Here is a 13,033-nt window from a genome sequence, read left to right as displayed (position 1 = left end):
CCTTCCCAGCCTCAGCTCTGCGGCTGCTGTGGCAGGGTAGAGATCCCCCCTCCTTCCCAGCCCCAGCTCAGAGGCTGCTGCGGTGGGGGAGAGAGGGCACATCCATCACATTAGACAGGTAAGACAACTGATATTAAAATATGAGTTGTGTGCTTTTATTTGTAGAACAAAAAAACGTTAATTATTATTAAGGGTTTTTTTATATAGCACTTTACAATAGTTAGCTAATGGTACAAACAGCATTTGGAAAGATCATTAAGTGGTCCGCCGAGACCCTCAGCAATTTTCAAGTGGTCCGTGAAAAAAAAAGTTCGAGAACCACTGAATTAAAGCATAAGGGCTGAGCACCAACACAGCTTTGCTGGGATTTTTGTAGTCTTAGTCTTTGTTCTCTTGGACATTCAATATTCCAGACAGCCAAACTTAAAGTATCACAGAAAAAATAAATAAAATCAAAATGGTAAAGGGAAAATTTATTAACAGATAATTCAGTATTATCCTGGCATCAGAACCAGACTCTGTTATAAGACTGTGGGTAGTATGAGAAGAAAACTTTCATACCTGTTTGTATAATTACTGAAAAGAGTGTATTTTCCTTATCCAATTACTGAAAGCTTTGCATGAAAGATAATTTGAGAATCAAAAACAAATATGGAAATGATCAAATACAGAATAACCAGGCCTTGTTTGAATTATTGCAGAAGTATATCAGACACAATCATCCACCAGCATAAATTCTGAACAAAGCAGTCTCAGGCATTTTATTTTCAGTAAAATATTAATTCAAAATGCAAAAGAAATATGATCATTAGACACTAACTTAGAAGCAACTTTATTAAGATGAACTGTTGAAAATATTAGAGCTACACAACTATTAAAGTTTTTGCTTTACCCCAGTCAGAAAAGACTGATATTTACTCTGGAGAAAGGTATTCCCAGTTTGTGAGCATTCATTCTTGCACGCAACAAACACTCTGTCAATCAGCCAGAGGATAAGCAATCAGATGAGAGGATCTAAGAAGAAAAACTGTGCCCATTGGGAGTTTGGAAAGAGGGAGGAGAATGAAAAAAAAGCTATGCAAAATTACCAAAAATTATTTGAGAGATCTGAAAAGACATTTCATATTAATTCTGAATGACATGTTATCATCAATGCCTAAAAATCAGTCAGTCAATAATGCCTTATCAATTACTTTTTACAAAGTCTGTATACAGTCAAATAAGGATTGCCTTTTTGAAAATTAATCAAGATAGACCACAATCTTGGGGAATCATCAGCATAGACAGGGACAAGTCATGTTCAACATTATACTAACTGGCCATGGGGACCAACTCAAAGAACCTCAACTACCTCAAGTCACGTTCTACCTCAACACAGTGTTCTATTGCAAGCAAACCCAAGGGGACCAATGGCAAATTTCTAGGGGCTTCAGGGTTCAAAGCTACAGTATTCTGCCTTTTCTGTACATGAGTACAAGGCAATGCACCAAACAGTGGCCTATCCAGACATAAAGTACTTCTGAACTGTTTCAACAGCAACACTGTTGACAACAAGGTGCATATTAAAAAGTGAGTATCTATTGGATCAAAAAGGAGTTCCGTCAAGTAGGACTGTGGCACAAAGGTGAGACCTTAAACATGAGAGGGTCTAGTTTTTGGTGTGTTTAGGTATTTTTGCTTGCTTGCTTGCGTTTTGTTTTTTAAAGAAGGTGGTAAATGGGATGTCTTGACAGAGACACATTCTAATATTTTCCCATACTGCAAGAGAGGAGAAGGAAAAATAAGTAGCATTATGATATCTACAGAATTTCCCTACTATACTTCTCTAAAAATGTAAATTTTTACTACTGTAATACTACAGTGTCAGACACATCATAAATATACAAAATATGTATATACTATATACCAATGGTTCTCAACCAGGGGTATGTGTACCCCTGGGGGTACTTAGAGGTCTTGCAGGGGGTACAATAACTCATCTAGATATTTGCCTCGTTTTATGCCAGACTACATAAAAAGCACTAGCGAAGTCAGTACAAACTACAATTTCATACAGACAATGACTTGTTTATACTGCTCTAGATACTATACACTGAAATGTAAGTATAATATTTATATTCCAATTCATTTTTTTTTATAATTATATGGTAAAAATGAGAAAGTAAGCAATTTTTCAGTAACAGTGTGCTGTGACGCTTTTGTATTTTTATGTCTAATTTTGTAAGCAAGTAGTTTTTAAGCAAGATGAAACTTGGGGGTAACGCAAGACAAATTAGACTGCTGAAAGAGGTACAGTAGTCTGGAAATGTTAAGAACCATTGCTATATACCATGCACAGGTGTACAACATTCAAAACCTATTTTGAGGTATGACATAGAAAGCACATTAGACCGGTCATCGTATTAAAAAATGAGTAAGACACCTAATCTATTAATGTATGTTGGGGTTTGTTTGAGTTTTGTTTTTATTTATTTGTTTAATATTAAGGCCATCTTGTCTGTAGATCTATTCACAGCTGCTGCCTTATTCAGGCTACACTTTTTGGACAGCTTTCTGTAAATTTTTGTAGTGCCCAGCTGTTATGATGATAGGCACACAAATTATTAAGAAAATCATTCCAAAATATTAATTTAATTGAGTGTTCACTAAGATTTAGTTTACAACAGCAACATCAAATGTATTATGAAAGATTTTCTTCCAATATGCCACTGCTGAAAGAATCATTGATATAGTGTTTGACTCCTTCTTCCTTTCTGCAAAAATAATCTGTCTAATGAGATTTGTTCACAGATCTACACTGAAAAATTTTCAACATAAAAAATCTGTACACTATGCTATGTAGAGTATATAGTAAAGTATGCATACAAAATAGAGTTTCACTAAATGTATATCATCATTAGGAGTACCAAGCAATAACACTGGACATAACAAAAAGGAAATCTGACCATATGAGCTATTTAATATGTTCCTATTGGGGTATTTCTAAGGCATTAGAGTAGTTCTGTTCCAAAGACCATTAGGAACCCTGGTAAGTTAAAGTTTATACTTTCACTGGATGGTCATCTCCAATACAAAAAAAAATAAAAAAATAAAGGCAATTCAATATTGTCTAGAAGCTGGATCATAGTCATGTGAACATAGATTTCTAGGTATTATTCCCAGCTCTACCGTTGACTTGCTGGGGCACTATGGCAAAGTCACTGTCTGTGTTTAACTTAATCATCTATAAAAGGAGCATAGCAGCATCCAGCAGGGTCAAGAGATTTTGTTCCTGTTTGTAAAGCTCTTTGAGATACTTCGGTGGAAGTGCTGTGAGTATAAACTGTCAATTTAAGATGTAACTTTATTCCATAGCATCTTTTCTGAATTTTTCCAACAAACTTAATTTTACCAATCTTCTATCTCTGATGGAAAAAGACTAATTTATTATTCTTGTCTCTTTATTCCATTTCCTAAGTCGTCTATTTTTTTCCTGCAACAATACCAATTTACTGGAAATTAATTCAATATGATGGAAGTCAGAGTTTTTACATTAAAAAAATCTTGTTCCTGTGAATTCAAAATACTATTGTTCAATACACTGCTGTGTGGGGGGATACAATTTAAACACTCTATGGCATGTGCATCCTAGGCTGAAATAACATACAATATCACAATTTTTTCTCTTAAGTTATACATATGCATTAACCACTGGATGACACAGCTATATAGTCAGTCTGGATTCTGTCTATGAGGTTTGTTTTACCCTCCCACACTTACCACCTCAGGCAGTAGAAAGACACAGGCTGTGGGATGAGGTAATGGAAGTTTATTTTACTGGTGGAGGAAAAGTGAAGAAAACCTTCAATTTTCCAATAGCACTTTTAACTTGTGACCTTTCTTCACGAATACCTCCTCTTTTGAGTGTCTATGTGCAATTTACAAAATTTAGTTTTAAGACATCTTTGATGAGCATTTAGAATTAATTCAGTTAGTTACAACAAAAAACTGTATGCTTCTCTGCACTCTTTATTACATAATGAGATTTCTCTACTAGTAACAAAATATTAACTGGTTAAAGATTAACCTACCCCCAAGAGAGAGAATCTCATTTGAAACAAATTCCAAACATTACAATCAGACAGTCATACCACAGTTTTTGGGCAGACAATCCAGTTTACCTAGTTACTTCATCTAGCATCCTCTCCCCCCGCTTCGGACCACCACCACTGGTCTTAAGAAATTTAAACAGAAGTTCCGTGACAGTCATGATGAGTAAAACATTTTCAGGAAATTAACTGAACAATTTTAGCTGACAGATTCTTTAAAAAGCAAAAACAAAAAAACCCACACCTTTTATTTTTAGGACTTGGTTCACTACTGGCATAACTCTAGCTAAAATAAAATGTTTTCTCCAAAACATATAAAAAAAATTGTGCATTTACTTGGAATTCATTTCTTCCTTATCTCATCCTCAATCTCTACCATTTTTCCAACTTCAATTAATTATTTGAAATTACATAGTTCCAATTACATTGATTATAAACTATCATATTCAGGGAATGTGAATTATGGGACCAGATTTTGTTCTTCCATTTTGTTTTCCTGTTGTCAGATGATAATTTCTAACATTGCTTTAAATTACTGAGTGCACCTCCGAGTAATTCAGAAAGTAATAAAAAGCACTATGTTTACAGATTTAGAATGACTGCTCTCATGCACAAAAGCAAATATTTTCATTTGTGAAATAATACATAAATGATGAACAGCTATCAGTCTCCTGTTATTTTTGAAAAATGCAGCCTTAGCAGTCAAGTATACAGTATTTATACATCACACAATTATAAGTGGCCATAAAATTACGTGGCTTGTAGAGGCCATACTAAATGTATGCTAATAATGTACTCCAGTTCCTCCTCTCCACAAAAAAAAAAAAAAAAGCTAGATCAACTATCATGTGTCATTCTAAACATTTAAGAAAATAAAATGGCACTTTTAAAAAGTTCCATAATCGCTCTCATTCAATTCAAATATGCTTTATCCTCACTGAAATTTTAAAGGTAACAGTTTGCAACTCAGCTCCATTCTCACTGGAATAGAGAAAAAGGTATTAGAAAAGCTAAATAAATTACACAACTGTGAAGGATACCCTACCTGGTGTTACATCCACCTTTAAAACAATATTTTCTATTTATGTTAATACTTTTTCAAAACCTTTTTACTTAACTTTCACAGAGAGTGACATAATTCAAAACATGGTGGAACAAAACGCAAGAGATTTCATCACAAGAAACAATACAGACAAATGTATAACAAATCCTAACCCAAAAACACACATTGCTCAAATAAATTGGTTAGTCTCTAAGGTGCCACAAGTACTCCTTTTCTTTTTACTATTAGATGTATTATTTTAGTGATATGGTATGGATACCAGTTCAAAAAACTACACTGCAATACTCCTACTAAAATAGAAAAATATTAGAAAAATATATAGATTGACTTAGAATATAGTCATTATTTAAAGGACTCTGATATTCAAAAAAACCTCCAGAAATGGAATGTTTTCTTGGAATTCTGAACCCTTCCATTTTATGAAAGCTCACTTTGCTAAGTAGCAAAACACTGTCCTATTCCTGAAAAATCTGAAATGCTTTAGATGAGCTTAAAGCTCGTTTTTGTTTTTTTAAAGTATTTCCAGTAGCCCAGGAAATTCAAGATTACCTTGAAACCTATTACAACCTCTTTTACAGTTTTCACCGTAGAGCAAGGCTTTATTTCAATACCAGTGATGCTAATAGCGTTTACAGTTAGGATGCTGCTGGTGAAACCACAGAGCTGCGAAGTGATGTTAGGGGCAGAAGTTGACCCCTGTATTAGTAGTAACTGAGATTTTTACGAACTGAGGGTAACTTTTGCAAGAGGGTCGGATGAAAACACTAGAGCTCAGCCTCCACCGCTTTATGAAAGAATCCCTTCCCACCCCAAGAGGAGCTCGGTTTGCAAGCCCTGACATCTGCAGACAGCAGCGAGTTGATCCACATCTGGGACTGGAAGGGCTAGGGAACAGGAACGGGGAGGGGGTGGGGAGGACGAGTCAGAGTCAGCGCCAGGATATTTCAAGGGTTCTCTCTGGGGACCGTTCCTGACGCGGTCTCGGAGGGGCCGCTTTGAGGAGAAGCGCAGAACCTGGAACAGCCCAGCAGGAGCAGCCACGCTACGCCCCCCACCCCGGGGTCCAACAGCAAGTGCCCCGGCTCCTGGGGGGGCCCGGCAGAGGCGAGTCCACAGCTGGACGCAGCCCTTCCCAGCAAGAGGGGCAGGCCCCGGGACAGCGGCTCTGCCAGGGGAGAGAGCAGCCGCCGCTCGCCAGGGGGACGGTGGAAGGGACGCGGCTCCCCCAGCGCCCCAAGCACCGCCAGCCCCCGCCCCTTCGCCCCGCGAGCCCGGCAGCCGGAGACAGCGCTCCCCTCCCGCGGCCCCGGCCCCGGCCCCGGCGCTCCCCCGCGCACCCCGCTCACCTTGCAGCATGGCCTCCAGTTTCTTCCTGTCCACCCGGAATCGCTCCTCGCCCCACTCGGGGCTGCGCAGGGGCCGCGGGCCGGCCGAGTCCTCCTCGGAGCCGGGCAGCGGGGAGTCGGCGCTCCGCTCGCTGTTGGAGCCCGGGTCGGAGAGCGGCTGCGGCAGGTAGCCGCTCAGCGGGTCGCACTGCGCCGCCATGGCGCGGCCGGGCGGCCCCCGCCTCTGCTCCGAGCCCCACTCGGCCGCTTCCCCGCGGGACGCTATCTGCCCCCACAGCCGCCCCCCCGCCTCATCCCAGCCGCTGCCTGCCAGAGTCCCGGCCCCGGCGCCGCTGCCTGCGCCCGCCTCTGCCTCCGGCTCCCCGCCGAGTGCGCCAGTCCCCGGGCCGGCCGCGGCTCTGCGGCGCCCCCACCCCGCCCGCAGTCCGCACAGCGCCTCCGCCTCCATTGGGCAGCCCGCGGCCCGCCGGGAGGGGCAGGGGATATCCCCGTGCCGGGGGAGGGGGCAGGGGATCCCGGGGGAGGGAGACCCCCCCGGCATGGGGGTGGAGTGAGCCTGGCGGGGCCGGGATCGCGGTGAGGCGCACCCAGCACTGGCCACTGGGAGCCCCAGCGCCTCCTGGGAGCGCGGGGGGTCACCCCATCATCGGGGGCAGGAGATCCCCATCCCAGAGAGACCCCATTACCATGGGGGGCGTGGGGAACACGCTATAATGGGAGCACGGGATCTTCAACCCCAGGGAAGACACCCCATCGTTGAGGCAGAGAGATCCTTATCCTGGGGGGCACCCTTCATGGGGTGGGGGATCCCGGTCAGGGGGATCACCATCCCAGAGGGAGAACCCCATCATTAGAGCAGGGGGATCCTTATCCTGCATGGGAGACACACCCCATCATGGGGCAGAGGGATCCCCATTCTCTTGGGGTGGGTAGTCTACCATGGAGAGTAGAGTGAGCCTCCCCCCAGGGGAAGACACTTCATCCTGGGGCAGGGGGACCCCCAACCCGAGGGAAGACACCCCCTCATAAGGCAGATAGATCCCCAACCCTGGGTGCACTCCATCATGGGGATCCTTATCTTAAGGTGGACACTCCACAATGGACATAGAGGGATCCCTGTTGGGGGAGAAAAGAACCCATAATGAGAGTATGGATGATTCCCATCTCAGTGGGGAGATAGCCCATCAGGAGGGCACAGGGATCCCCATCCTGGAGGGAGACACCTGTGGCAGGGCTGCAAAGGGATCTTCATCTGAGGAGGAGGGGCAGGAGGATCCCAGCAAAAGTGGAGACACTCCATTATTAGGAAAGAGGAGATCTATATCCCCACCTGCTGAGATGCCTTATCATAGGGGCAAGCAAAAATAGGATATCTCCAGAGAAGTCAGTGAATAGGATTAGAAGCACAGGGTGTGGGGACTAAAAGTCAATACAATGATTGCAGGATTGGGGCCACAGGCTTCTCAAACAGTAAGCACACACTTAAAATGTTTGTAGGATCAGGGCTTATATGACTATATCTTTTAGGAAAAAGAAGAAAAAGAGCAGATATAATAAGATGATATAAAATTATAAACCGTGAAAAGGTCAACTGCCTGATCTCAATCTGCTCCAAAATACAAAAAAATTAAGTAATAACGTAATTAAAGGGATGTCACTTTAAAATTGGCCCCCAATCTAAACTTTTAAAACCTAAGCTCCATAAAAAATGTTCTTACATTACATTTGCAGTTTTGAAAACCCAAACAATGCAGAAGGTGTAACAAACAAACACCCTGAAATTGTCTTCACTGATTTTTCATTGTTGAAACTGAGAGAAGCGCAAAAAGTAAATAAAATGTATTAGTAGTGGGACATAAACTAAATTTTTAAATGCCTTTCACTTTTGATACTCTAACTTGTAGTAATATAAGTTAAGAAAAGTGTTTGTTTACAACACATGGGACATAGCAGGTGATGCAAATTAGCATAACTCCAGTTAAGAAACTGGCCCAGGATTTTTAAATTCAACATATCTCTTTAAGAGAATAACTTATCAAAGTTCAGTAAAATAATATGCATTTATATGCATAAGAATGTATCTGTGGTTACACTAGTTAGGATTAAAAAAAATAAGATTTATCAATCCTCAGACTTCAAGGCACAACTGATTGCCATCTAGATCAAGGAAAAAAGCTATACAATAATACACTCAGGGCTTGTCTACATGGAAAAGTTAGAACAGTAATAGGTAAACTGATTTAGTTTATGTCTTTTTGGAAGCAGTTTAACCAAAATGGGAAAAAAGCCATTCTTATTCTAGAATAAAAGTGTCCACACAGGGAGTTATACTGGTATAACTACAGAGATTTACCTATATTGGTATAATTATAGTAGTATAACTGGAAACATTTCCCATGTTGACAAGCCTTCAGCTGATGTATCTGCCCTCCCACAATGTGTATTGTGGACTCAATTCATTATATATCAGCAGGAGGAGAGAATGGATGACTTAAAATACTTTTCTGTCTTTTACATCTATGATTCAATGATATGATGGGAGATCATCACTGTGGTAATTGGCAATCATCAGTTGTAGATGCTGATGCTTTAAGATCTGACAGTAACTTCTGAAACCACCAAGTGTGAAGTTTTGCTATATTGATTGTTGTCCTTTAATGGTCTAGAGGACACTAATAGTGTTCTAGAGTGGTCCCTTTCTTTCTTATCTGAAGCATCCCATAGTGTGGTTCTGGGCATTTATGCCCTTGTTGCATCATGTCTGAAGGCTTGTCTACATGTAAAAGTTATTCCAGAAAAAAGTAGGGAGTGAAATTAATGTGAAATAGCTATTCTGGAATAATTCCACTTATAGACAAGCTCTGACACAAAGTGTATTCTGTCTGGGGCAGGACTGTTTTCTTTTACTTGTTTGTACAGGACATAATAGGGCCCTGATCCTTAAATTGGCTTCGTAGATGCTTGCATATAATAAATAATATATAATTACAATCAAAATAAACAATAATGCTAACAGTAATTCATAACTGCTCTTAGGTATCTCTGGTATGGAGTTCCTCAAGCCTCGGTTTTGCTACAGGTATGAGGAAGCATTAATGGAGATAGTAAGGCAATTGGGGCAATAGTGTCTTCAGTATGCAGATGAAACATAGCTCAAGTCATTTCCATCATATCTGGATAGTGCAGTGCCTATGCTTACATCACTGCAAGGCCGAGATTTAGACTGACATAAAAGTAAACTGAAAGATGATCATTGCTGGGACGTGGGGAGAAAGATTTTGAGCTTTTGGCAGGGATAGTTCCGCTTCAGTTAATGGTGGTTTGCCTTTTCTCAAGGAGTGTACAGTTTAGGGGCTCTTCTTGACCCTTATCTCTTGCTGGAATCTTAGGTGCTGCCAATGCCAAAGAGTACCATATTTTATCTTGAACTCTGCAATGTTTGCAATCCTTCCTTTCAGTTTCGGACCTCATCATTGCAGTCCAGACCTTTGTGACTTCTAAATTGAATTACTGTAATGCACTTTACAATAGTCTTCAAGGCAAGCTCAGAAGTTACAACTGATTTAGAAAGTGATTGCTCACCTGTTATCCACTGTTAGCTGTAATAAATGTGGAAAGTCACTTCTTCAGGAGCTGCATTTGTGTTCTAGTTGTCTCCAGGTGTGATTCAAGGTGTTGACTTTGATTTATAAAGCTCCACATGGGTTGGATTCTGGCTACTTGGGACACTACTTGTTTCCCCAGGCGCCATCCTGGCAGTATGTCTTTTAGAGCACTTAAGATTTAACATTTATTAAACATCCAGGTAGCAAAACATCAACTCTAGCACTTAAGTCCCAGTGATTTGACAGCATCTGAAACCCATCAGGACACAGTGTGATGCCCATATCTCTTACCAAGAATTTGCTTGTAGGATAGTTTGGAAGGATATTCATGGGAGAGGGAAATATCATTTTACTTCATGGTCAAGAGTCATACATTTTATGGTTGTATTCAGTACGCATTCAGAGAGGTAAAAAAAGGCATAAGGCATATTTTATAAATTAGTATAAATAAAGGGAAGTGATCAGTGTAGTTCTGATGTTACCCAAATCCCACTCTGTACCACACATGGGGAAGGGGTCAGTGCTCACATCAAATCAGCTTGAAGTTGAAAGGACTCTGATATTCTATCCCAGGTCATCAGCAGCCAAAGTAGACTCAATTTTTAGCTGCTATAGAGGCCGGGATATGCCTAGACGTACAGGTAGGCAATATGGGCCTGATTTTCAGAGTGAAATGTGTCTGTAATTCCTCTTGAAGTGAATGGCAGTTATGGTTGCTTAGCACCTCTGAAAGTTAGGCATATAGGTATTTTTACCCTGTCTGCCCCTGCTCCACAGAATTCATCCATAAGCTGGTGAAATGTGTAGTCCAAGATTCTCAATGTAGGAGTTCACCACCCTTGCATTTTCTCAAATCTTTCATCTAGAGTCAAGGAGCACTCCTACTTTTCCACATATCTGGCTATGGTACATATCATGCAGCATATTGTACAGCAGTATTTTTTTCATCAGCCATATAAACAATAAAAGAGATTATGGGTCTTTTTGAAAATGATTTATCCAATTTAGTTCCTAACCATTTCCCTTAAATTGGAAATAAACCCCCTTCATGATGTGGTTTTCTACTAAAAATACAAAGAAGACCCTTTGCTTCTTTATTTAAGGCCATGTAAATTGGCAAAAAACCCAAAACCCACCCAGTTTTGGTTATTACAATTTGTACTGATTATATATACAGCATAGTGTCATGCACTGTATAAAAGATTCTATTTCTCCCATATATTTCAACAGAGAGATAAAATGTAAGTTACAGAGAGAACTTAATCTAAGTAGAAAACCACATTCTTAATGGTTAAAACAATATTATATGTGGATACAACTGGGGAGAATGGGGGGAAGTTGGCAGATATTGGATCTGATGGCTAGAGAGAACATCAGTTGAAGTTGACTTTGGCACACAACTTATGCTGGCCATTTTTGTGTGGCTAGTAGCTTGATCAAAGAAAAGAATAACAGGATCTTTCTCATTTTGGCATATTGCTCCTATTTTCCTACATTCTTTCCTCCCTTTTTTCATTCTACTCTCTTTTCCTTACCACTTATATACATAATAGCTACACATCTCAGAAAAGCATAGCTATATAGATAAATAAAAGGGACCTTTGACATAGCTTTAATTTGACCTAACCTATATTGAAAGTCTATTGCATGATACACAAATGGGGGTGAAATGGATACCATGAAGGAAAAATTAAGCAGGATCCATGAATCCTGAGATATGATCTGAATCTCATGGAGCCACAAAATTTGGATCCATAGGGGATCACTGCTAGAGAGTGTTTGGGTCCAGTACTAGGCCTGAGGAAGGATTGGCAGGGCAGTGAGAACTACTAAATAGTGGATTTATGGCCTGTCTCATGGCAGCAGCTGCACTGTGAAGCTAAATACTGGCTGCACACAAAAGGGAGAACAATTGTGTTCCCCTCCTTTCCTTTTTCCTTCCCTTCCCCCTACTAAACCTAGTCTCCTGTTCACTTTGATTTGGCCATTTATGGCTTGAAGAGGATAACCTACTAGCCTGAGATTATGGTTGAAGACCCACTCAGATTACATTTAGGGGTCAAGTTCATGTCATGCTATCAGGAGTCAGGTAGGGTGCATAGGGTTCACCAGGCAGCAGCCAATCCAGTCTGCATGTAACTCAGCGAGGTGCATCAGGCACTTGCAGCATTTGCAAGGGCTGTCTATGCCTGCCATTTCCACATTCTACAAACCCAGGATGCTTCAGCCAATCATAGGAGGACTACTACCAGCCAAGAGGCACAGAAAATAGCCCCAGGGTTCTGAGATATGGGATGGAAGAAGAAAAGAGGGAATATTGAATTTAAAAATATATATATAAATATTTTTATGGGGGAAAATTAATGCTGGTTTTTGCTTATTTTAGGTGAAAAGTGTTTGTTGATGCTGGTTGTATACATATGTTATGTCTCTTTGTCCTGCCCTATTGTATTTATTTATTTGGATTTTTAAAACATAAATTAACACCCATACAAGCTCTGCAAAAGTAACAGGTGAAAATGGGCTGGACTTTTACTCACCTTATTCCACTTGTAGCTGCCATTCGTTTCAGTGCCTAAGGGGATCACAGTCTAGCCCAATATAAGGGAAAGCTCTTCTACACCTAGCTAAGATACCAGCAAATAAAAGCCCTCCCGAACAGATGTAAAACCCACCCAGTCCTCAGATTCCTGGGAGAAAAGATGGGCCTTTCCATGTGTTCTGAATGTGAACAAACCTAGACTCTGGCAAACCACAAGGGAGTAAATTCCAGACCCCAGTCCCTCTCATGGGGAATGCCCTCCTGGTGGCCTCCTCCCTTTTTCAGCTGCTCATCTCAGCTGAGACAGTAATGCCCAAGGGATGATCTTTTAGGTCACCTGGTACCAAACCACTTAAGGTAGGTTTGCCCAATCTGTGGCCCAGAAGATA

General features: G+C 41.0%; 1 protein-coding gene across 1 annotated transcript in view; it reads right to left on the bottom strand.

Annotated features, from left to right (window-relative positions):
- BICC1 (BicC family RNA binding protein 1) overlaps positions 1-6,758 on the bottom strand; it is a 223,690-nt gene extending 216,932 nt beyond the window's left edge. Inside the window, exon 1 of the mRNA XM_073353366.1 lies at positions 6,498-6,758. Coding sequence (XP_073209467.1) covers positions 6,498-6,696 — 199 coding nt within the window. The 5' untranslated portion in view covers positions 6,697-6,758. The remainder of the gene's footprint in view (positions 1-6,497) is intronic.
- Between the last annotated feature and the right edge of the window lie 6,275 nt (positions 6,759-13,033).

This window comes from Lepidochelys kempii, chromosome 7, assembly GCF_965140265.1.
Source record: "Lepidochelys kempii isolate rLepKem1 chromosome 7, rLepKem1.hap2, whole genome shotgun sequence".
NCBI classification, from domain to species: Eukaryota; Metazoa; Chordata; order Testudines; family Cheloniidae; genus Lepidochelys; species Lepidochelys kempii.
This window is presented reverse-complemented; position numbering and strand designations above follow the sequence as displayed.